This window comes from Stigmatopora argus, chromosome 1 (genome assembly GCF_051989625.1).
Source record: "Stigmatopora argus isolate UIUO_Sarg chromosome 1, RoL_Sarg_1.0, whole genome shotgun sequence".
Classification (NCBI taxonomy): Eukaryota; Metazoa; Chordata; class Actinopteri; order Syngnathiformes; family Syngnathidae; genus Stigmatopora; species Stigmatopora argus.
Genome location: NC_135387.1, coordinates 18,460,852 through 18,485,679, shown reverse-complemented (window position 1 = coordinate 18,485,679; position 24,828 = coordinate 18,460,852). Strand labels below are relative to the sequence as shown.

The 24,828-nt window shown below is 40.1% G+C and overlaps 5 protein-coding genes across 10 annotated transcripts in view; 3 read left to right on the top strand and 2 right to left on the bottom strand.

Moving 5' to 3' along the window:
* The first annotated feature begins 5,711 nt into the window (after positions 1-5,711).
* On the top strand, positions 5,712-9,013 carry hpxb (hemopexin b). Its single transcript, XM_077606083.1, has 10 exons — positions 5,712-5,855; positions 6,008-6,033; positions 6,552-6,635; positions 6,792-6,949; positions 7,021-7,174; positions 7,560-7,775; positions 7,854-7,946; positions 8,016-8,146; positions 8,521-8,668; positions 8,741-9,013. Exons 1-10 carry the CDS (start codon positions 5,800-5,802, stop codon positions 8,965-8,967), a joined length of 1,293 nt encoding a protein of 430 aa, XP_077462209.1. The 5' UTR covers positions 5,712-5,799; the 3' UTR covers positions 8,968-9,013.
* A 1,641-nt stretch (positions 9,014-10,654) lies between these two features.
* LOC144077935 (gap junction alpha-3 protein-like) lies at positions 10,655-21,385 on the bottom strand. 2 transcript variants are annotated; one of them, XM_077606051.1, is made up of 7 exons: positions 21,213-21,385; positions 20,037-20,186; positions 18,642-19,304; positions 16,530-16,591; positions 15,506-15,593; positions 14,803-15,353; positions 10,655-13,831 (listed from the first exon to the last, which is right to left on the bottom strand). In XM_077606051.1, exons 5-7 carry the CDS (start codon positions 15,572-15,574, stop codon positions 13,048-13,050), a joined length of 1,404 nt encoding a protein of 467 aa, XP_077462177.1. In that variant the 5' UTR covers positions 15,575-15,593; positions 16,530-16,591; positions 18,642-19,304; positions 20,037-20,186; positions 21,213-21,385; the 3' UTR covers positions 10,655-13,047. The 2 variants fall into 2 exon arrangements, with proteins under 2 accessions (XP_077462177.1, XP_077462182.1); XM_077606056.1 differs by having other exon boundaries at positions 18,642-18,726.
* sap18 (Sin3A-associated protein) lies at positions 20,660-22,185 on the top strand. The gene is made up of 4 exons (XM_077606070.1): positions 20,660-20,893; positions 21,238-21,347; positions 21,707-21,829; positions 21,915-22,185. The coding sequence occupies exons 1-4, from the start codon at positions 20,822-20,824 to the stop codon at positions 22,069-22,071; spliced, it is 462 nt and encodes a 153-aa protein (XP_077462196.1). The 5' UTR covers positions 20,660-20,821; the 3' UTR covers positions 22,072-22,185.
* Positions 22,186-22,446: 261 nt separating this feature from the next.
* On the top strand, positions 22,447-24,817 carry rtraf (RNA transcription, translation and transport factor). The gene is made up of 8 exons (XM_077606039.1): positions 22,447-22,629; positions 23,057-23,181; positions 23,522-23,621; positions 23,777-23,857; positions 23,935-24,023; positions 24,095-24,163; positions 24,291-24,339; positions 24,425-24,817. Exons 1-8 carry the CDS (start codon positions 22,569-22,571, stop codon positions 24,577-24,579), a joined length of 729 nt encoding a protein of 242 aa, XP_077462165.1. The 5' UTR covers positions 22,447-22,568; the 3' UTR covers positions 24,580-24,817.
* Positions 24,802-24,828, bottom strand: part of nid2a (nidogen 2a (osteonidogen)) — a 41,364-nt gene continuing 41,337 nt past the window's right edge. For all 5 annotated transcript variants that reach the window (XM_077605946.1, XM_077605955.1, XM_077605981.1 and 2 more), the window contains one exon: positions 24,802-24,828. This exon is cut by the window's right edge and continues 584 nt beyond it. The gene's annotated coding sequence lies outside the window, so the exon portion shown is untranslated.

Below are 24,828 nucleotides of genomic sequence, written 5' to 3'. Positions count from 1 at the left end.
ATGAAAATATGATTTTTCTTTTTGAAGCATAAAGTCTATTATTTTGAAATTCCACTCATGTATCTCATCAAAAGTCATTAAATTAAATGAGAACAAAGGCCTTCTTTGATTTTATAATTAAATGTATAGCATTGATGTTTTATGAGTGATGGGATGATACACTAAAATGACACACTAAAAATGGATGGTAAACCGTCAAGCAACCAAGCTATGTTATGATCAACATAGCTGTGACATTTGCATCAAAAATTCAGATAACAAATCATTAAAAAAAATCCTTCCGTAAAATATGATAATTTGGTAGTAAAGTGATAGCATCAAAGTATTGAATAACAGATGACGAGAAAATATGCCAAGTGGTCACGCATCAATCAGGTTTGTGCCAACATCTTTAAAAAAAGAAGGAACGAAAACCAATCTAATCTTGTTATTCAAGATCTATTCCCCTTGCTTCCCTGCAAAACTGTAAATTATAATGATTAGGGTTGGAAAATGAGAATAATACCTAAAACTATAATAGCACAAATCTAGCAGGGGTCAAAACTAACAAAGTTTTGATTATTAATCACAGGTCAAATTATCATGCAGTCACAGGTTTGAGCAGAATCATATAACTTTGAGTCAACATACTCTTTGCCCACAGTTCCACTTTTCGAAACTTATCAGCTAATATTGTGTAATTAATTACTGGTTTAACTTGAGTCAACATACTCTTTGCTCAAAGTTCTCCTCTTTCAACTTAATCAGCTAATATTGTGCAAGCTATAACCAGTGTTTTTCCCCAAAATGACCTCCCATCTATGCAAAAAGTCCTACCGGAGGCTAATCTCACAGCTGAAGTACTATACCGTTCTCTTTCGGTTCATTTTGTCCAAATGCATACAGGAGGTACATACTAAAAATGATCCCTCAAGAAAATACATGCATTGTAAAATCAAACGAGCTATTTCGCCACTCTCCTAACTTCAACAATGGTTCGATTACACAATCACACAGACAAACATGCAAGAAAGAGGAAAGGGCATGAGAGAACATAACACGTGTGATATTTCTTTAGAGGGGAGGTCCAAAACATGCCTCCCATATTTAAACAGAGTCTTGCAAAGACAAATAGTATAAAAGCCCAACTGGGGGACACATCAGATCACGATCCCTCAACATGAAGTTGCTCACAACTCTCGTCTTGGGCCTCCTTCTTGGCCTCGGTGCATCCCTGTGAGTAGTTTTTCTTTAAGAAATAGAAATTCGAAAATCTGCAAAATCCTTATAATATGCGGTATAACTTCAACCTGATTATTCTGATACTTTGCACCATTCCATTCCTTTTTACATCAATATTTGACTAACGTAACATAAACAGTAAACCAAGTAGTACAATCTTTTTTTTTTAAATATCCATTATTTGCAGTAATGATGTTTTTTTGCACAATAATGTCTCATAACTTTATTTACAAGGTGGGTCAATTAAAAGAATAAGCATGTATTGCCAAGTCACACAAAGAGTTGACTCTTTATGTTATAACTTCAAACTGAAATATAAATTCAACAATTGAAAAGAACATCTTTTTTGTCATCTTCCACAGGCCACTTGCAGATGTCCCTGGAGGTGGGCCATGTTTTATTTTTTTAGGGATATTGATTTAATTTGATTATTGTACCAATGTTACTGTTATGTGATGCCATCATATTATCTGATTACTATCAGATAACATGTACATTTGGCTTTTTCTGAGGGAGTTATGATCCACTTGTTACATTTTCTGGGTCCTAAAAATGCACAACACCAGACCTAAAAACATAAAAATATGTGGTTGATGTATTTGGGATAGCAATTCATATTCCACGTTAAACTTAGCCAAGCATGTCTTTTTGGACATTGTGTTGTGCTAGACTAGAAGTTAATCTTGGGCCCCAAACCCTTCCCCTAATAGTCTATATTTAGACTATAATTTAACCTCCCTGATATTTTCAATGTGATCTTTAGAACGCCCTAAAAGTCACTGTGAGTTGCACAGAGACGGTATACAGACCACAACTCCAGACGGTTTTCGATTGATAGGAGCCTTTATACCACAGTGTGAGGCTAATGGAGACTACACACCTCAACAGGTAAATGCTAAATGTGTTGAACTATTGCCTTTTATACTGAATTTTATATATGTACCTAAAACCTATGTTACATTTAAGTGTCATGGATCCACTGGGCATTGTTGGTGTGTGAACAACCATGGACAGGAAATACCTGGTACTATAAGTCCTCCAGCTGCAGCACGCATCGATTGCTTATAAACAGGTGTCTTTAAAGTTCAACTCTTCTAGAACATCTATGAAGATATAAAATCTGTCTCTACCATTGACTCTTTTGTACGAATTTACGATGCAAAATATCCATCCATCGATTTTCAATGTCACTTATCCTCCACAGGGTCAGCTGACTTTGGGTCAAAAGCCGAGTGCACCCTTAACCGATCGGATATCGATTAGTCGTAGAAAACACACGCTGGCAGAACACCATTAAGACTTTTTCTTGAATCAACTGAATGTTGAAATAAAAGAAAAGTGGTCCAAACTCATTGTTACTTCTTTATAAGTCCTGGAAACAAAATTTACGACTTATTGTCATTAAACAATTCTATCACAGAGAAAGTAGCGCACGTGAGATTGTGCGTGTGTGAGTGCGTGTGCGTTTATGTGTGTGTTTGGGGATTGTTGAATCAGCATGAGGGGAACAAGTGCAGGTTGGTTGACAGTGTGTATAAGACCACCTTGTATACAGGTAGGTCCTCATTTCTCTAACTGTACCTCTTGCATTATTTTGGATTGGATTGGATAACTTTATTCATCCCGTATTGCATTACCAAGCTCAATTTTTAACAGCACGGTTTATAAATATTTGGGCATTGACTACCTACAAGTTTGTACTGTATTATCTTCTTTCTTTTTTTCATAGTTTGGCTGGGCCTGCGACAAATACTCAAGTGCAACTTATGGTTTTTATTTTTTTCACTCTGACCACCAAAAGCCTGTTTTTTAAGCTAAAGTTATCCTAAAAAAAGTTGCATTACCAGGTGCCTGTTGTTCTTCTTTTAATTACATTTACTTTAAAGTATTTTGTTTTCATTGTGCATTATCTGGCTGGTGTAACTTTGTCAGAAAAATATGGTACATTATCACAAGTTTTGTAATATTTTGCTGCATTACCTATACAGCTGTCATACCGATTAACCTCACAAGGGTCACATGCATGTTATTAAAAGGAAACAAAAATGATCACTTAACTTCAATACAAATAGCATTATACTAGCAATAAATCAACTACAAGAATAACTTCAGACGTAATAATTAGCACACAAAATGAACTTTAAACGTTATTTACTCAAAAGGGTTGCGGGGGTTGCTGGAGCCTAACCCAGCTTTCTTTAGGCGAAAGGCAGACTACTACTGAACTGGTCGCCAGTCAGCCGTAGGGCACACAGTTAGACAAACGACGGTGAGTGAACCTCTACACCACGAGACGGCTTTCAGCTAGAATCAAAGGTTTGAAAATGACTTGGAGTTCTAAGAATCATGGAAACCTGGACAAGAATACTTGATGTCAGGTTTGCTGTTTAGACATCCATAAAAACATGCAGAAAAATAGAAGGAAGACACCCCCTTTTGGGTTTTCACTTGCAAGGAGGATGGTTTCTGACAAAATTCTACAAGTAATGATGAGCAAATGCAGCTAATCTAACCAATTTACCAACATACAAAAGCACCCCCCACTCTCTTGGTTACAGTTGCTTAACTGACACGCTTAGTGACTCCAACGACACAAGCGATTACAGGCATGTCTACCGGAGTGGTTAAAGTGATTCATTTTGGAGTAATTACTGTGCAACACCCTCCAGATTTAGGCAAATGAGTTTACCATATGCAGCGGAAGGATATGTTGTAAATATATATATTTTTTTTTAAAAGCATTGTTGCAGCAAGCTATTTAGGCAAAAGCATACAGGTTCAAAATTTACAGCAAGCAAAAGTTTGGGCTACTAAAGTGTCCATTCCAAAAGGTTACATGATGAATAAAATCAAGTTCAAAAGTTCAAGGTGTTTACCAAAAAACAAAAATTGCCCAGGCAACTGCGAACTAAGACAAGAAATTAACCCATTTTAGCTAATCAAACAACTATTACTTAGACATCAAAGTGATGACATCCCAGTAATTTAATATTTGGTAACAGCAACTAGAACTTCGATATGCAGTTTTATGGATGTTCAGTCCTCACTAAAAGCAAGTTCAGCAAGACAGCTTGCTGCTAATTGGCACGTTCTCTTAATCTTACCTTAATTGAACACTTAAGTGTTTATTTTGGAGACATTTCGTCGTACATCTACGTTGTTTTTTGGGCGTTTTTTTCAGCTTTGGGAAAGAAAAGAATCCCGAGTTGGATGTTCCATGCGCACATGGCTTTGCCATTTTGGACGTCCACAGTTTGTTAATCCTTTTTCGTTGTTTTCCGTCAAGTTTTATGGCAAGTGTCGATGTCAAAACCGTTAAAGCAGGGGTGGGCAAACCATTCCACAAAGGGCCGCAGTGGGTGTGGGTTTTCATTCCAAATTTCCAACCGATAGAAAGGGCACCTTTACACCAATATAGTGTCATACAAGTGCAATCAGTGGATTGCAGTCAGGTGCTTCTTGTTTTCTGCAGAATGCTCCTTGGTTAAACTGTCTTTGCTGGATCGGTTGGAACAAAAACCTGCACCCACAGCGGCCCTCGAGGATCGGTTTGCCCACCCCTGCAAAGGAATAAATAGACAATAGGGAATCCAAGAGTTTGAAGTTGCCGTTTGGGGGGCTCAGTTGCTGAATGTGCTCTATGGGGCCCTCAAGTGGTTCTGAAGCCCAATTATACACAGCTATTGCGAATTCTATGGCAATTTGTTAAAAAAAAAAGGATTTTGTTACAATATGAAAAAAATGGAATGAATGCCGTCAGGATAATCTGTTATAATTTTTTTTTTTAATTTGGAAATAGTACATTTCCCAAAGTATTTGTTTTCAATGTTTTCTTTTTGGGTTGTTAGGGGCTAATTCACAATTTTTTCCATGAATAAAAAAAACTGAATGGATGGGAAAAAACAAGGACATTGATTAGTTCAATTATTTAAATGGATGTAATTTAATATTTAAATCATTCAAATTTCATGGATTTGTGACATGAATTTAACCCACTTAGACCTCTAAAGTTGGTGAATGCTATTACATGAATAAATAATGGATTAATTGAGTTCCTAAAAAAATAATACAATGCGAATAGTACAATTCAAATTATTAGATTAGATATTTAAATGCCTTTTGCAATTCTGATTCCATAATAATCTCTCGATTTATGACCGGCTATCCATTATTCAAAACCAGACATGAGAACAACCCATTTGCATACCCCCGTTATCAATGGTGTCATTTATTGGTTATTTTGCTTGAGGGCCTTCAATAACTTGGTCACTTTTGCACTTGATTTAACCTTTGAACCTTTTCCCCCCCGCATCATACCATCCACTATCTTTGGATGGGTGCACCTGTGTCCCCTCCACCCGTTTTCCGTCTAACATGTAATTAGACAAAAATACGCACACCTGCCCAAGGTGGGCCAGGTCGCGGGAGGGTGGGGCATAGGCCCCGACCGTGACACCTTTACCTCTTGTACGAGGGAGCCCAAAACACACGAATGATTGACGTATGTAAACAGAGTGGTGCAAAGACAAAGAGTATAAAAGCCAAAGTGGGCGACACATCAGATCAAGAGCTCTCAGCATGAAGCTTCTCGCAAGTCTCCTCTTGGGCCTCCTTCTCAGCCTTGGTGCAGCACTGTGAGTCAATTTTCTTTACTGAATTGATATTTAAAATCTGCAGAGTCATAATAATTTGCTGTATAATTCCAATCTGATTATATTATAACTTGGAATTGGAGACTTTGGAATATAAATTCACCAATTGTAAATTGTCTTTTTTTTTTTAATAGGCCTCTTGCAGATGTCACTGGAGTTGGTAGGCTATTTTTTATTCCTCTTTTTTTATTACATTTTAATTTACTTATATTTTTCTAGAAGTTATGATCCACCTTTATACATTTTCTCAGTGCAAAGATGCACAACACCAGACCTAAAAACCTCATAAAAATGTGGTTGATGGTATTGGGTTAGTAATCAAATTCCATGTTAAACTTACTGAAACTCCCCTAGCATGTCCTTTTGGACCTTGTGCTTGGCACTTGGGCAATAGCAGACTAAAAGATGACCTTGTGCCCCGAGCCCTTCACCAAATATTGTCTCCAATGTTCACAAGCTATCTACTATTTCCACATTTCTCCCCTGATTCAAACATTTACCCAAATTTGCACCTTGTGTGTCACAAATTTTCACATTCCACAAACTGCATCTTTTTCTCAAATTCCACATATTTAAACATTTTTTAAATTCATCTCCATCTTGAGCATTCATGCACACTTTCAATTAATATTCTGTTTTCAATTATACTCTTAAAATATTTTACCTGATCTCATAAAGATACAACCTTACCCGACCGGTGCGATGGATTAGAGTTTGATGCCATCACGCCAGATGAGAAGGGAAACAATATCTTCTTTAAAGGTATGCCAAAGTTATAGTATTTGTATATATTAAACTCAAATGATAACATTTCATTCATTTTCAGAACTGAGTCGTGGGGGGTGCTGGAGCCCCTTTGAATAATCATAATGCAGTTTTAATGTTCTGGCAATCGTACGTATGATTCATTTGGCATAGGTAGCCACCTGTGGGTGGGCTTCAACGGTCCAGCACAGCTCTCCAATGTCTTATTCAAGGAACTTGATGATGATCATCACATTGGCCATGTTGATGCAGCCTTTCGAATGCACAACCCGGAGAATCACGATGACCACGATCATGTGTATTTTTTCCTGGTATGAGCAGAACCTTTCGCTGATAAGCTACTTTTATCTTGATAACTACAGTGCAACTTTTTGTGGTGCAGGATGACAAGGTGTTTAGCTACTATAATCAGACTCTAGAGACCGGGTACCCAAAAGCGATACAGGATGACTTCCCAGGAATCCCCTCTCACCTGGATTCAGCTGTAGAGTGCCCAAAAGGAGAGTGTGTGGACAACTCGGTTCTGTTCTTCAAGGGTATGACAATTTCTAAAAAAGATAAAAATAATAATTTGACAAATATAGAATTGATCCTTTTTATACCAGAGCTTTTAAAAAAAAATTCAGAAAAAGCACCAACTTTAAAAAATAAAAAAATAAACAAAATCCAGGTCGATCACATTTTCATAGGTTCGAAATCCAATTTTAATTTCTTTTTTTTCATTCGCTGCCATTGATGGCTAGGTGTCCAATTCTTTTGAACTGGCAGACCTTCCTAGTTCAAATGATGTGCAGGTCATAAAAGACGAACAAACGTCATAGCTCATGTTTTTGTTTGGCTTTTAATTAAACAACACCTGAGTGATGACTTCGATTTGTTATTCCCTCAAAAATGTGTTGATAACTCATGCTATTCTCACAGGACATGACGTGCATGTATATGACATTGCCACAAAGGTGGTCAAAATAAAGACGTGGTCCACCCTGCCTGTGTGCACGTCTGTCTTGCGCTGGCTGGAGCACTACTACTGTTTCCATGGTCACGAGTTCACCAGATTCCACCCAGTCTCGGGAGAGGTGAGCGCCGGTGCCTACCCGAAGGATGCCCGCAACTACTTCATGAAGTGTGCCAACTTTGGTGAGCCTGTTAATTAAATGTTCCTCCAAAAATATACAGTCCTTTTTGAACGTTTTCCTCCTATATGTGGGGTTTCAGGCCATGGAGGTGATGTTCAAATCCCAAAATGCAACGAGATTAAATTAGATGCCATCACCATCAACGACGAGGGCAAAAAATATTTTTTTACAGGTAGGTTTTCTTTTCCCTGAAAATGTTCACCCAAACTTTAAGTCCGCTAAAGTTTTATTTACTGGACAGGATCACACTACATGCGTCTGGACAGTCACCGTGATGGTTTTCATCCATTTGACATAACAAGAGCGTGGAAAGAGATGGTCAATGGGGTGGATGCTGTCTTTTCCTACACTGACCAAATCTACATGATTAAGGTTGGGCTTGTTGAAATCCCACTTTAACCTTAAAACTGTCATTGGTGTACCTATTAGAAATTAACCCTTCATTCTTATTGTTGGGAATTTGTATCATGCATAAAACTGTATTTCTGTATTAGGTTTTTAATGGGCCATTTTATTGGGTAGGTATTTTAATTAATGTTTTCAACTGGATTTAACAATATTTTTGAATCTTAATTTCCAAAATGTAGGTGTCAAGGAGTGATAAAAAACATTTCTGTAACAGAAACTAATAATACAGCAATTACTGGTTCTGAAGAACCTATCTTTTTTTTCCCTTGTCATTTAAAACTGAAGGAAATTTATTTCTTGTTTCATACCATTAAAATAATAATAATAATTTTACGCAGGATGATCAAGTGTACATCTTTAAATCGGACGCCCACAACACCCTCATTGAAGGCTACCCAAAATCATTAAAGGAAGAGTTGGGCATCGAGGGACCTGTGAATGCTGCCTTTTTATGCCCCGGTCAACACACTGTTCACATAATCAAAGGTAAGTGCTCCTGAATGTTGCGCTCACGGTTGGGGATAATACTGCATGAAAAAAACGCTTCACTATTTTCAGGTGATAAGATTTTGGACATTGACCTCTCAGCCACACCAAGAACAGTCACCAGAGACTTTCCGATGCCAATATCAAACATTGAAGCTGCTTTTTGCGATGAGAAGGGAGTCAATGTGTTCAAAGGCTCCTCTTACTACCATTACGAGAGTGCCTTCACCCTGTCTGTGAGCAGAATAGCCCCTCTGGCTGAAAGTATTACCCCAGAAATGATGGGCTGTGTGGAGTAGAAGGCAAATTCAGATTAAGATTGAATAAACATTTGTTAAATATTCACTGGATTGTTGCTTTTGATTATTTGTATTGTCAATATGAGAACCATCAATTCTGGTTCAATGTCGGGTTGATTGGACACTCAAAAATTGCCCTTAGGCGTGAGTGTGAATGGTTGTCCGTTTCCTCGTACCCTGCCTATTAGCTGGGATAGGCTCCAGCACCCCCTGCGATCCTAGTAAGGGTGAAGCGGTTTAGAAAATAAATGAATGAATGTTTTATTTGTTGTTTAAAACTCACACTGGACCACCTGTGTGGAGTTAGCATGTACTCCCCAAGCCTGCGTGGGTTTTGTTTGGGTACTCTGGTTTCCTCCCTTATTCCAAACCCACACTGACTTAGATGGAAATATGCATTTTAATCCTTTCATGGTCACTACAGTAGACATCTATTCAATAGGTATTGGCTCAATTTCGGTGGCAGTAAAAGAGGATCATTTATATTGAAAAGACCGATTGATGGCAATAAATGTCCACTCCCTTTCGACTAGGAGGGGATGGAAATGATCGAAGGATCACTTTTACTTAAAATGAATTGGCTGGCAATGGTATAGTCATCGGGTCAACCTATGAGAGGTCGCATGAGATTTAGAAAAGCAATTTAAAAAGGGTGTCCCCCACCTGGTGCCTGCAATTAGCTGGGGTCGGTGTTTCTTGGGCTGCAGCATTCAGACCCCTCGTCCTATTAGAATGAAAAGAAAAGAAAATCAGGAAGAAAAATCCATTTGTGCATGAAAGGGTGAAAATTACCTTTAAAAAGTGTAATACTTCATATACCATTGTTTTGTCTTTTGTAAGCTATGCAATGTAATTCTCTTATTTACGAGGAAGCCTCAGTATATAGGGTTGCTCATAACACTGCTCAAAAGTGCATGTAACCACATTATGATGATTCATGTACCATGTGACTTTCTGGAGTTTATCAACCCATAGAATAAGATTAATTTACAGTGTTTTTAGTCTTATTGAAAATGTACTTTTCCAAGAGGCAGCACAGTTAGTGGGTGTGTGTGAGTAGTAGTTTTGAGACTATCACTTTGAATCAATGCTTGTGTGAACCTTTAATACTTTCACTGTCACAGCCTGGGTTTTCTATGGTTACTCTTACAACTTCCTACATTAAAAAAAAGAAATCATTAGCAAGGCAGAAATGTTTTCCCCCCAAATCCTGTTTCATTACCACTTCTAGAAATGACAACACTTTCAGAAATGTGTATGACTTTCTAAAGATTTGTTTTCAAATGAAAAAAGGACGTCAAATAAAACACTTTTATAGAGGACAACAGTTGTTTTTTTGTCAAAGAATGAACTCAACATTTAGTGTCACTGTGGCCTACAAGTCCAGAGGTCATGCTGGCGTTAGCAAGCAAGCCTTTTCACTCCCTCCACACTTTTTGTTCAATTAAAATCCCTGTGACTTTGACTAACAATAAAGAGACTGCTGGCCTCAGCACGGTTTCACGCACACACACACACATACACACACACACACACACACACACACACACACACACACACACACACAAACATACAGACAGACTCGCACTAAACCATTCGATTCACCCATGTAAACTGATGACAAATGTAGCAAGGTGAGCAACGGTACAAAATAAGTTTATTGAGTAACAACACTTTTTTTCCACATCTGAGGTAAATGAACATTTACATCAACATGCTCTTCTACAAAAACTTCCTCTCGTTCACACACACATGATACGTACACACGCGACACACACAGTGTGGATTAAAAGCAGGGTTTACCCCTACTTACAGTTTTTGCCATGAAAGTCCCTCAGGCACGTGTTTAAACTGGAAGTCTCAAGATCCATACACATATAAGAAAATAAAAACAGTCACTTTAGATGAATTTCTCCATCATTGCAAATCTAATTTCTAAATTCTTCTAAGACAATTCTTTGTGTTTGTATTAGCATCATCATACCCTAATTATAGCGGGCTACAAAGTCAATGTGCAATCCTTTATTAAAGGTTAGAAAACAGCTCTTCTAACATTTAGTCAAATGAGCCCAGTTTAGAGACAAACAGTCTTTTTTGTGTGGAATTGTCTTGTCAAAGTGCTGTGAGAACAGAATCGTGTGATTTCATTCACTGTTAAGGGTGATAACATCACATCACCTTCAACTTTGGTGATCTGCTTGATATTGAGTAAGCTGGATAGCTCGTGTGAAACTGTTTGAGACAGGCAGGAATTTGTGAGAGGGACAAGAAAATAACAATCCACAAGGGATTAAAAAATAATAATTAAAAAAAAAGGTCATATCCATCAACTGTGACCCCTCCGCCTGAAACCTAAAAGTCACAATAATAATCTACGGCTAGTCTAAAAAATGAAACTCGTCCTATACAGAACAGCTAGAAGGAAGTCAACAGTTCTGTAACACACTGCAAACACAAGCGTCAGAAAGAAGATGTACAAAAAGTCCTCCAACCGAAACAATGTTCAAGGTTGAGCATTCGCTTTTATGAACTACAGTGTGACCTTTGGAGATGTTCGTTGCCAACTTCCTCTTACAGTGAAATAGTGAAAAAAAAGTCCAAACTGAACCAGTATGCTTTGAGAAGAAGAAAAAAAACACAAACGTAAAACTGCATCACGCGTTGAGTGATCTCTATAATAGCCTCTACTTATTTATACTGTTTACATATTTATAATTGACCCTGATATAACAGCAGAGATGTGTTTGTGTCAACACTGAAACAATCTTAAAGAACAAATACACACAAACCCAACACGAGCCCATGTCGGTTATCCAGATCCATCATTTCAATAAAAAGAAACAAAAGTGCAAATCTGTCTTTGTGTCTCTCCCAGTAAAGGCACAAAAGACAAATATGAAGACGCTATACCGATGCCTCTAAGCACCCAAAGTTGCGAATTAGTCCAATCGTCGGCATCATTAGCATCATGATTATTAGCGCAAATTCTTCGACAAAGTGTTTACCTGTATGAAAATAGAAGCATAAAAGTATTTGCTATGGATAATCCAATGAAGCTGGATTGTTGAACCAACAATAGTGACTAGACGCATTGATGGTCAAGAAGTTGTATCAACATTTGCAACTTGAATTGTGCTTTTAAACTTATTTCTCCTTGCATTTTAACTGTGGGCAATGATTCTGCAGGCATGCTATAATACAAACAATCTTTCTGGCCATGTCTCAGCCGTACTCAGTTAACATCATTCAAAATGAGTGCTTTCCAAATTTTATAGTTCTTAGTCAGGCCGTGACGTTTTTTGGAGCAGATTGGGTGGTTGAAAACCCCTCAACAAACTCCGCACCACAGGATACAGATAAAATTTGAAGCTTGTTTTGCGTATGAATGTTCGAAATAAGCGTATAACCTGATTTTGAGCCCAATCACAAAAGGCCATTTTTCGCGATTATAGTGCTTTATAGGGCAGAACACCCTGCAAAAACAAGTACGTATTGCAAAAAAAAAAGAAAATAAATGACTTTATGGCGTGAATTCTAGGCCACTGTAATTATCGGAACCTCCCCTGGCGACATCGTTAGATGAAAGCTAACATCAATTATCCTACTTCAGCAGGACGCTTCTCAAGACTCGATTTTGGCCGTGGCAAAATTAGTGTATCAAATGTTGACGTTTGTTTGTGCCAATAGTTACGACAAATTGGAATTCGAAAGGAGTGACAGCATTTTGAAATGATGATGCTTGGGCTGGACAAAGGAGCAGATTTTTTGGAGGAATCTTTTGCCAGAGTGAAGGCATTCAATTCACTTCAACATAGTTCCCTGGCACCAAGCTGTCCCAAGAGGGTTTCAAAGTCAGGAAAGATTAGTTCTGACAAAAAAAAATCTGACTAGGTACTTTTGGGACTATACACTTTGATGCGGGCCTATAGTGGAATCATTTGGCCTTGCCAGAGGTCTGCTCCCTCAGGGGTATCATTTTAGAAGTAAATATTGGTGGTCATGTCCAGACATGCTGGAGTTTATCAAGTCTATTTTGCTGCTGATGGCTGATGGGCACCTTATCTAGTCGTATCGCCTTGGTCACACCGCCAAATCGTCAGGCCTGGCCCTGGAACCGCTGCTCTCGCTTACCCGTCGCGGCTTCTGCATGCCGGGGGGCTGATGCATCTCTGCTTTGGTAACAACGGTGAAGTCGTCACCCTGCCTCGCTTTGGCCTCGCTTGCCAAGGCTTCCTCCAGCGAGAGGAGGTAGAGGCGAGCATGGCAAGGGAGTGTGGGAAAAGTGGAGTGTTGTGATTCTGGGGCAGGGGGTAAAACTGTCTCCTCCACGTGGGAGGAAGAAGAGGAGACCCTCGGTGAGGGAGGGGGGTTAGAGCTGGGGGAGTTTTTTCCGTTTGGATCCTGCAGCTCCAACGCCATGTTGCTCCAGTTCTGCTTCTCTTCGCTCAGCTGTCGGTGGACTCCGCCATAAAAGGAAGTGGGCAGCGACTGTAAGAGGAGGTCATCCGGGTGGAACAAGTTGCGGTCCATCTTCACAGAACCGGTGGCCGTGTCGGGACTTAAGGAAATCACCTCGGCGGGACTGTCGCCGCCCCCATTGGCCGCGCTGCCCCCGACCACACTCACACTGGCGTACGTGGGCAAACAGTCGAGTGCTGTTGGACTGACCTCCTCGGGGAGCGTCTTGGCCTCCCCGGCGCGCACTGCCCCCAGCATCAGCGATTCATTGTCAGCCACAAATTCATTGGTGACGCTCTGCTTGACTTTTTTCCAGCCCAGGTGGTAGATCTCCAGCAGATTGAGGACCAGAGAGACGCAAGCCACCGCCAGCATGAAGATGATAAATATCGTTTTTTCAGTTGGCCTGCAGAAACACGTGAAGAAGTTCAGTAGTTAGGTAAAAAAAATGGGCCATAAAAAAATCATTCAACTTCAACCAGATTTGTGGATTTAAACGAGCTGTTCAGTGGTCAATTGATGTATTTCCACTGTCATTTGTCATCTCACTCTCAATGTTTACTACCACCAATTTATATATTCATCAAGCAGATTTTTAGCAATCATTTTAAGTAAATGCTATCGCAGATAGTCATGGCTTGTTACAGCAATTATGAGAAACGGCAAAATTTCAGACGTAAAAAAAAAATAGAACTATAGTGTCAGCATCATAATGTAAATTTATCATTGCTGTGATGTCGATAGCTTTACTACAGAGTAAATGACATTTCTTGTTATTATATTAGATTAGATTAGATAGCTTTATTCATCCCGTATTCGGGAAATTTCATTGTCACAGTAGCAAGAGGGTGAGAATACAGACACAGGAAAAGAAGAAAAAAAAAACTCCCATGATTCATTTGTTGTTTTGTGTGGGCGTTCAATTCAGTTTTTGTTGTAATGTTTGGATCGTTCACATCACGTAAGTGACATGGAAAGTATGAGCTATTTTATTTTTGTTTACCTCTTTCTATGGCTATGCTTTTGGTTCGTACTTCTACTGTGGTAGAATACGCAACTTCAAGCTAATAACTGGTTTGCATTCAAGTATAATACTCTAAAAAATGGTGGAAGGGGGAAGACATGGCACCAATATTTACTTTTGCAAACTACTGACCCATGAAAATGGTCAGAAATGGCCTCCTCTCTTTGAAGAACAAAGTAAGCTTATGGTTAGCCATACGCATGACAAAGTAAAAGCTGATTTTTTTTTCTTGGACTATTTCTTGGATCCGATTTACTATTCAAAATGTCTGTGTGTTGATGAATCAAAGATAGTAGGCAGTGAGTTCACACAAGCAAAAGCTCCTTATTGTAGAGAGGTACAAAAGAACCAACCTGGATATAAAGCAGTCCACGGTGTTGGGACAGGGCCAGCGGTGGCATTTATAGAGCGGTTTCAAGTGGAAGCCGTAGAGGAAGTACTGTCCCAGGATGAAGCCCACCTCAAACAGGGTCTTGAAAATGATGTTGAAGATGTAGGTCCTCAGTAAGGCCCCGCGGATGCGGATTTTGCCGTGCTCGTCGCGGATGGGCGGCTTCTCTTTCTTCCAAGCGCCCCCTCCGTCTCCGTTGTGGTAGAGGGGGTCGTGGTCTTCCAGGTGCCTTCCCAGCTTCCTGCTCTCATCTTCCCGCTCCCTCCTCTTCTCCTCCATGCGGACAATGTGCAGCACGTGCCCCAGGTAGATAAGGGTCGGCGTGGACACAAAGATGATCTGCAGCACCCAGAAGCGCATGTGGGAGATGGGAAAGGCCTCGTCGTAGCAAACATTCTCGCAGCCGGGCTGCTGCGTGTTGCAAGTAAAGTCGGATTGCTCGTCACCCCACACTTCTTCAGCGGCTGCGCCCAGCACCAAGATGCGGAAGATGAAGAGGACGGTCAGCCAAACCTTGCGGGGGAACGACCACAAGGTTTGAGGAACACAGAAGAAGCTGAAGAGGGACACCTTTGAACGTGTCATACAAAGTGCTAAATATGGTGGTCATCCGAGCGACATTATGTAAGAGAACACAGAATCGGCTTAAGCCATCGATCAGTCACCTTTCCTATGACAGTGGAGTGTTCCTGAGCGTTCTCCAACAGTCGCCCCAGAAAGCTCCAGTCACCCATGCTTGATTCACTTTTTAACCTGGAGACACACCAGTCTTTGGTAAGGGGAATGATTAAAAGAGTAGCTGGTTATAAAGAGACTTGAATTAGTCGACGATTTTCATTTTTATTTTTATTTTTAATTTTTTTTTTAGCTATCAACTTGCGCTGATACTATTTATAATTTCAGTGCGGACTGGCGTGGGAATTTTGGGCTGATCGTCGACTTACATATTTTGCCCCTGGCAACAACTCATTAATAGATGTTTCCACTTAAAATGTGAATTCTACGTTGCTCTACCACGTGTAGGTTTAGGCCAGGCAGTGGTGTTTTTGCTAAAACACGTGACTGGAGGTTCATTGACCCCAAGCTGCAGCAATGACCGTGGTGTGGTGAGGTCGAACAGTTGGTTCAACTCCTGCGTGAGGACAACAAAATGACTGAACATGAAATTGAATTAGACTAAAATCTATACAAATCTACAATCTGTCTTAATTCATAGATGTATTTATACTTATTCATGTATAATAAATATTGCCTAAGAATGTATAACATAATGATACAATAAAAGTTGCTAATATATATTTTTCAAATGACCAAAAAGAGTCAGTTGCCCTGTAAAACGTCAACGGTTTTATGTGCCAAAAATACTTCTAGATTTTTGAATGACCAAAAATAGTCAACATGAATAAAGGTCATAAGTGTCATATTCGTAGTGAACATTGTGCATGAAAGGGTTAATAATTAACAATGTAAAATGTTATTTTCGGGATGTTAAAAATGAACAAAATCTGAATTTTCCCCAATTGCTAAACAAAGGCATTCCTTCCTGGTTTAATCACGATAAGGAATACAAGGTCATGGAATTTTAGCCCCAAATCTATTGCCTCGCATTGAAATCAACCAGGTCACATGTGTTTGCATTCCCTTTGTTTGGAAGCAGATGAATATGTGGGATCAGGGAGCATAACTTACTTCGATATGGTGGCGGTGTAAGTGACAAATCCATCCACTAGAAAACACTAGAAAAGGGAAATCTGCAATGGGAAAAACATCAAATCAGTATACGTATTCGCATACCAACTAATTGCGACAGATAGTATAAGACTGTTAACACAGTAATCAGTTTCTATGACCGTTGACTTCCCATTTAGATTCATGATGTGTGCAAATAACCAAAATCTGAATTTGACATATTCTTATTTGAAGAATAAGACCAAGCTTGCATTAATAGGAACGTGTTCAACTTTATACACCAGACTTTTTCACGTGAACGGCTGCAAGAATTTGCGTGTGTGGACGTGTGTGTGTGTGCGTGTGTTGGCGTGTGCGTGCGCGCTGCAGGCCCGGCTGGCCGCTGGACAATGGCTGGCCATCTGTGGGAAGTGAATGAGTGGATAACAGGTTGTCCCTGTTGAATGCTGGACTCATCACATCCCAGGAATGCTGAGGAGGGCAAATGTTTGCCTGGGATCAACCGATATTCACAAACACGCACGCACGCACACACTCACGCACACTGGTACAGTAGAATACTCTACTATAGTATATGTCTAATCCACTAAACTTTCTTTGGTTGACCAAGCTGCTTACAATGTATTATTCAGTAAGTTTTTTGCCGTTTTTTTTTTTCAGCGAAACTTAAATAAAATGATCAAATAGCAGTCTTAGATTCCCTAACAATAATGTATAAATATTGATGACAACGTATGAAGGAGCCGAGTGTCTAAAAGTATATTTTAGTGTTTTGACTTTGGCAAAGTTTTACAATCATAGGTCAATTTTGGGAGTTCAATCATAAGATCCAGGAATGAACGGTTAAAGTTTTATATTCCTTTAGTAGAGATTATAGAAAATAAGAACTTTTGAAAACGTACACCTTAAAGGTAACACAGGTTAATTAAAAAAATAATTTAAAAAACAAACTAACAAACGATGCAATTGAATTGCTGCGTATGAATGGCTACTTTATTTAAACCCTCTTTAAGTAAAATATTTTTTTCTAGTTGTACGACTATGACTGATTTGCATACAGACATGTACATGTTCTTTTCACGTGATGACGCATAATAGAGAAGCTGCCAGATGGACATTGTCCCAGCGGTGCCGTGCACTATTGATGGCGCAGAGGTCTTTGTGCTCAAATAGTGAATTGGTTAACTCTTGGCAGACTGTTTGCACTTCCCCTCACCCCAACCATGAATAAATAAATAAATAAAAGAAACAAGTACACACCCAAACTTAAAGATGAGCAGCAGACCTCTTATCTAAACATTTGATTTAACTTTAAATCACAGAGACAGTGACAGACGCATGGTAATCGATGGATGTAAATATGACAAATATTTTAGCTGCAGAAGTTCTCTCACTGTGCTTGCATACAGATGTATGCTAAATGGCCTTAAATCAGTGATTTTCTATATACCATTTGTATTTTATCATGTGCAGAGTACACAATTCCGTATTTATTGGTTAAGTATTTCAATTCTGCTATCAAAACTGTAAACAGATTTGATAAATGGCCTTAAATCAGTGATTTTCTATATACCATTTGTATTTTATCATGTGCAGAGTACACAATTCCATATTTATTGGTTAAGTATTTCAATTCTGCTATCAAAACTGTAAACGGCGCTGTGGTGTGCAAATTAAGCACAGAAAATAGTGAGCCAAATAGAGATTTTTGCTAAGTTTCTGAATTCATTCCCATAATAAATAGTCAGAATCTACACATAACTGTCATAACTAAGTTATTTAAGTATTCTGGTGATACAATGCACACCTGTTTCATGATAACCATCCAAAAATTGCATTTACTTCATTTGACCAGCGTAGCAGATTTCCCCCCCCCAAACCCCCCACCTAGCATTCTATACAGTTTGTGGCCAGCTCCAGATTAAGACGTTCATTAAAAGTTGGGTGTCGGACACGTTTCAAAATGTTAAGTACAGCGTAGAAATGAGCCTTATGAAAGATAAGCCGAATCCCTGTTTTCCATCCCCATGCTGAGAGAAGTGAGTCAACATGGGAGATGGCGGGTGAGGCTCTTTCCTCCCACTTTGAACAAGAGCATCACTTTGCACCCACCTTCTTCCCACTCTCCTACGAGCACATCTGCTCAAGGAAGTCCTCTCCAATCCTTCTTCTCCCACAGGTGGGTAGGAGGCGACCACTTGTGGAGTAGGGGTGACGAGCAGTGGGGATGGGGGAGTGTGAGGGGGGACCGCCAAAAGAGAGAGAGAGAGAAAAAGATAGAGCAAGGGAGAGTTTAAATGAAACAAAGGAAGGAACGAGGCAAGTCCAGAGTGAAGAAGTCGCGCGTGGAACGACCAGTCCCGGCAAGGCCAAGCGCAGCGGCTGCGTCCCGCGTGGCCAAGGCCATCCGCCTCTTTCACATAGTGTGCCCCCGCGTAGGGGGTCCACGGGGTGGTGGGGGTCGCTGGGGTGTTTAGTGCGCTGTGTGGCTATGGGTGGGTGGCATGTGTGGGAGGGCTGGGTGAGTGCAGGCGCCGCGGTTGGAGGTGCGTTACGGCTGTCAGTCGCATTGTGCGATTTCTGCTGCCCGTGGCACTCGTCTCAGATTTGTTTTTGTTCTTGAGAAACTGGTGTAGGGATAGACCTTGTATGGTGGGCTGCGATCACCACTCATGAAAACACTGAACTTCTTGAGCGGGAGTTCAGTCCAAGCTGCTGAAGCCTCTCTCAGCTGACGTCGGGCCAAAGGTGGACGACACCCTATACTGGTCGCCACTTAGTTGGAGGGCACACAGGGAGACAGACAACCAGTCGATCAATGTGTGTGGCTTTAAATTTTCTCAATAGCATATCTGTCAACTTAAATGTTTTTCCCGGATTTTATGTTTTTTTTTATCATTTCAAATTGTGTAGGCTGTGTAACAACTTTTGTACGGAATTTTTTTCAAGTCATTTTTTTGTCAAACCGATCTCATTGTACCCATTTTGGCTCCAATCCAGATGGTCTTGGTCACTGGTAGCAGACTAAAACATCATCGTTGACTGCTAATATTATGACAAGCATGATATGCGCACGGGGCATTCCCCTTTCACCCGTCTGTCTTTTCACTATATATAAATATAGCGCATCAGCAAGCAATGTACCCACAGGCAAGCTGTCAGCGTCATACAGCAACATCTGCAGAATCTTGAATTTACTGCATACAAAAGGGTACTACGTCCACTTAAGGGAAAATGTTAGACTTTTAAGTTCGCTCTATGTGATTAAATATGTGCCGTGTTGCATTTGTATGATTTATTTTCACTTAATAAGGGGAATTGAAATCATTAATAAGGGGGACAATTGGCCGAGGTTGACAGGTATGCAAGAGGAATTCTCACCATTCTTATGGTGAAAAACTGCCCCCATACCAAGGGCTCGTTCACCTGCTTGGTTTCCAAACTGCTATTTAGGGCCACTTAATTATGGTTCTTTTTTTGGTTTTAGATAAAATAACTGGTTTGCACCTCTTCTGTACCTCCCTTTCCAGAATTCAAATTCCATTGTCCTCAAAAGAATGTCCCTTCTTTTCGAGTTGCAAAAAGATAGCTGACTCTGGGCTCCATGAAGCTTGTTGTGCCATGTGCTTGCGGAAAGGGTGCTGGGTCTTCACTGCACTGCAAAAACAAAAATATAACATTTCTGGGTTTCCTCCTCAGATTATGTTTTGTGATGAAATCTCTGGAGCCTCTGATTTCTGAATCTGAGATCTCTGGTGATTTAAGACAACAACATTCAGATAGTGTTGTGGACCCTGAAGTCCTTGTATTTGAAAGCATGGACTCATTTCATTTTAGCAATTCATAGACATAGTTTGTAGACTAAACATACTGTATCTACACATCATTAGGTTTTTTAACCTCTTACTTTTCTGATTGAAATGCAACAATGATAAATGACATCCATGTGATGTGTATGATACATAGCTGTTTGTGATACCGCATGCAGACCCTGTGTAATTTCTGATCATGTTTCGTTGCCATTAACGGTGATGGACGTCCAATCCAATTTTCCTGGGGTGCTAGCAGCGATTTCGGGGAAGGATTTCTACTTGGCCCTTGCATCTTTTGCTTTTTCTGAACAAACCCTAACTCCCAAACGGCAGAGGGCGGTAACGAGCCGGAAAACAGTAAACGACGACAGTAGCTTGGTTAGCTTCTCCGGTCTTGTTCCTTGCACACGCTAGCTTCACGTCGAACGCTTTTTAGGACGCGATATAGTGCATAAATCGAGTCTTGGAACAAATCGCACAATGGCCCTTGAATCGCGTGTTACACAGGAAGAAATCAAGAAGGAAACTGAGAAGCCAATTGACAGAGAAAAGGTAAGTAATGCGACGCACGGGTTCTTAGCTTAGCTTTTAGCACAAACCTAATATAGTGTGATCTACTTCGTAGCAGAGTTAGTTTTTTTTCGCAATCCCAAAACGTGTTTTTTATCATCTATGTGAATTTGTATTTATTTTTAAATCTTTTAGTCTATATCGTTTTTTAATTTAATTTAAATGTTTGCCGAAAGTAGTAGTTTACCCTCCAAAATTGCACCAGTATGAATTGAGGTTTGCAAAAAAATTGCAGTACACTAACAAGTCTACTAATAAATAAATATGACTAATTAGGGGGTTGCTACGAGAACAAGTTTACCTTTGATAATTTCTCTCTGTTGCAGACTTGTCCCCTTCTCCTGCGAGTTTTTACCACCAACAACGGTCGCCATCACCGACAAGAGGAATTTTCCCGTGGCAATGTTCCCTCCAGTGAACTGCAGATATACACATGGTGAGATTATGATGACCATACTGTGAGCGATGTTGCTCCAGTTTTGGGTCAGACTTTAACCAACGATTAAACCACATTACCTGGAGTTCTTTTCTTTTTAGGTTTGTTGCCAACTGGTCTTAAATTACCTTTCAAACAGCATTATAAACTCTTGGAATTAACTTACCCTTGACCTGTTGTAACTTGCACTCACAGGCATAGATACTATAGGGAAAAAGTGAAGATGGTGCCTGGCTTCGAAGGGGCAAAAATAAAAAGCTATACCTTAATTTGACACCATTTAGGGCATGTAACGATGACCTCTCCAGTACTACAGCCTCTTTAGTATTTCCTCTCTAATGTATATTTGCTTGCTCCAGGATGGACGCTACTCTGCGAGAGCTGACCAGCCTCGTGAAGGAGGTGTATCCAGAGGCCAGGAAAAAAGGAACTCATTTTAGTTTTGCCATCGTCTACCCTGACCTTCGAGGGAAAGTCTATCGGTTCGTGGCAAAAGAGCTTATAACATCAGTCTGTGTTTGCTTTGCTTGCTGTACAGCCTAAATGTTCCTTGTTTACTCCCTGCAGTTTCAAAGACATTGGCAATACGGTGTCGGGAAAGAAGTGTGCTGACGACTCCATGACACTGCAATCTCAGCGCTTCCAGATTGGAGATTACCTGGACATAGCCATTACGCCACCTAATAGGGCCCAACCCCCTGGTCCACGTATGAGGCCCTTCTGACTGAATACATTTTTACCCTAATGGTGCATTTTTTTTAAAGAAAATACAATTGTTTTGTTTTTTTGTCTGATGCTGTACATTATGACGTCAAATAAACGTTCCCCACCTTTTGAATGCTTATTGTTCTTCAAGCAGTGTTCAAGCTACCTTTGGACTGACCTCCATGAAATTTAAAATTATTCACACAAAATATTTTTCTGTAGCCTTGTGCCTTTAAAAATATATATAATTCGTGCGTTTAATTTAAAAAAAATATATAGTAGTGTATTGGGCGTGTTTTCCTTGTGCATACTCCAGTTCAGGAAATAGCGGTAATGCATCATTAAACTGCTTCAGGAACCCTCACAAAACACCAGAGAAGAAGAAAAAGACGGAAGTCGCGACAGGACTACCTGTTTGCGCATGCGTAGTAACACCATACCGTCGATGTGACAGTTGCTATTAGCTATTGGCAAAAGTGACGATCTTAGATCTGGAATTCACAAGGAAAAATAGCAATGTTTAAACGAAAACTGACCGCCTTAGACTATCACAGTCCGGCTGCATTTGATTGCACAGGTAACACAAATCCAACGCTTAATATCGAATTTCAGTGATATAAGCATTTGGTTTACTTTAGTGTTGTAACGGTTGCATCGTTTTTTTTCATTCTCTCAAGTAGCATTATTGTGGAAAAATTGTGCAAAAGTTGGCAGCTTTGTATCAGCTAATGTGCAGAAATCCAATGCAATAGTGATAAAGTGTCACATTGTCAGTCGTCTTAATCTATTTGATATACAAGTCCACTAGTTGACGTCTATAAATAGAGCCCAGGACTCATGTCAAACTTTATAGATTGTGGTAATTTTGCTGAATTCCCTTATTAGTGAGGAAATGGAAATAAGCCTGTAGCAATAAGATTTTGGCTTGTCATGAACATGAACCCAACGCAGATTTTTCTAGATGACTCCAAAGTGTCTGTCCTATTCTATATTTCCATTTCCAGATGAGACCCAGTTTAGGAACATCATAGTGTGGTTGGAAGATCAGAAGATTCGACATTACAAAATAGAAGACCGAGGCAACCTGCGAAATATCCCTAATTCAGACTGGCCCAAAGCGTTCCATAAGGTGAGTTGATCCAACTGTGAGATCCATAAAGTCACTGGTTTGTCTAGTAATATCAAAGACAAGAAAAATGTTGACCATTATTCCCAAAGTAAAAGCATTTGTCTTATTTCAAATAACTCATTCGTGCCATTGAAAAGAGGGAATACAGAAAAGATTGGGGTTTGGGCAGGGCAGCGTGAGTGCAATGTTTTAACTCATTGGCTGCCAATGATGGGGATAGTCATCCAATCCATTTAGACTGGGAGGGGTTGTGGAGAGGATCATTACTATGGTTTATTTGTTCTATTTGGTCCCAAATTTTGACATCAGTAACGTACCATAATTCATGTTCTTGTCGCAGTACCTGCAGGACGTCAACTGTCCGTTCGGAGTATCTGAGAGAGCGGAGGCTGTGGACTGGTTGCTTGGCCTGGCTGTGCGATATGAATATGGAGACAATCGTAAGAGAGCAAAAAAAAACATGGATTCTTGCCACGCAGATGTTGGTCCAACAGATGGCGCCATTAAAAAAAGGAATACATTACCAGCAAGCATTGATGAACCATAACACAATATCTCAGAATAGGTTCTAATTTTGTTTTGTTTTTCCTCCAAGTGGACAAGTACAGAGACTGTCCGCCACTGCAAGCCACTAGTGATATTCGGGTGACGTCAGACCCTCTCGTCCATCTCGACAGTAGGCATCAAAATGGGGCAGATACTCTAAAAACTTTCTCGTAGATGAACTAAAGGTGATGTTTTTGTGTGACGTAGGTGACTCACCAGATTTCAAGGCGGGTGTGCTGGCCCTGGCCAACATACTCAAGATACAGCGTCATGACGATTACCTGGTGATGCTCAAGGTGAGTCCCTGCAGGTTCTCCTAACAAATTCAATGTGCACACAATTACAATGTAATCTTTTTCTTTGGAAGGCTATTCGTATCCTCATCCAAGAAAGACTTTCACCAGAGGCCATTGCTAAAGCGAGCCAGAGCAGAGAGGTAAACGCAATTGAATTCCATTTTTTTCAGTCCCTTCCCATAATTGCACGCTTTCCACAATACCATTTTGTAATTAAAACATTGGTTTTCCTCATTCTTTTCCTGCTTCCCTCCTGTGTGTGTTCAGGGTGTCCCTGTTGCCTTAGACAAGCACATCTTGGGGTTTGATACAGGCGGTGAGTCGTATTTTTATTCATCTCCAAATAAGGACCTCGCGTCTATGCTAAGGTGCATAGATGTGATTTGTGATCTCCTCGCCAGATGCCACGTTGAACGAAGCAGCCCAAATCTTACGCCTGCTCCACATCGAGGAGCTGAGGGAGCTTCAGACCAGGATCAACGAAGCCATCGTAGCAGTCCAAGCCGTCATCGCCGACCCCAAAACAGACCACAGGCTGGGCAAGGTCGGCAGATGAGGCCCAAGAGGAGGTTGTGCAAGACTGCAATTATTATTTCAAAACTTGCGGCTGACGCCTTTTGTCTGTGTGGCACATTGATAATTTCCCATTTTAAAAAGACTTTGGTTTAAAATTCATACAAATTGTGATCTGGAAAATGTACTGCAGATTATAGTTTGCTTCTTGTTTCCTTTTTGTGCTCTTTCACACAGGTACAAACTGAAAAAAATAAAGAAGGAGTCAGTCCAAAAACACATTTTAATGTTA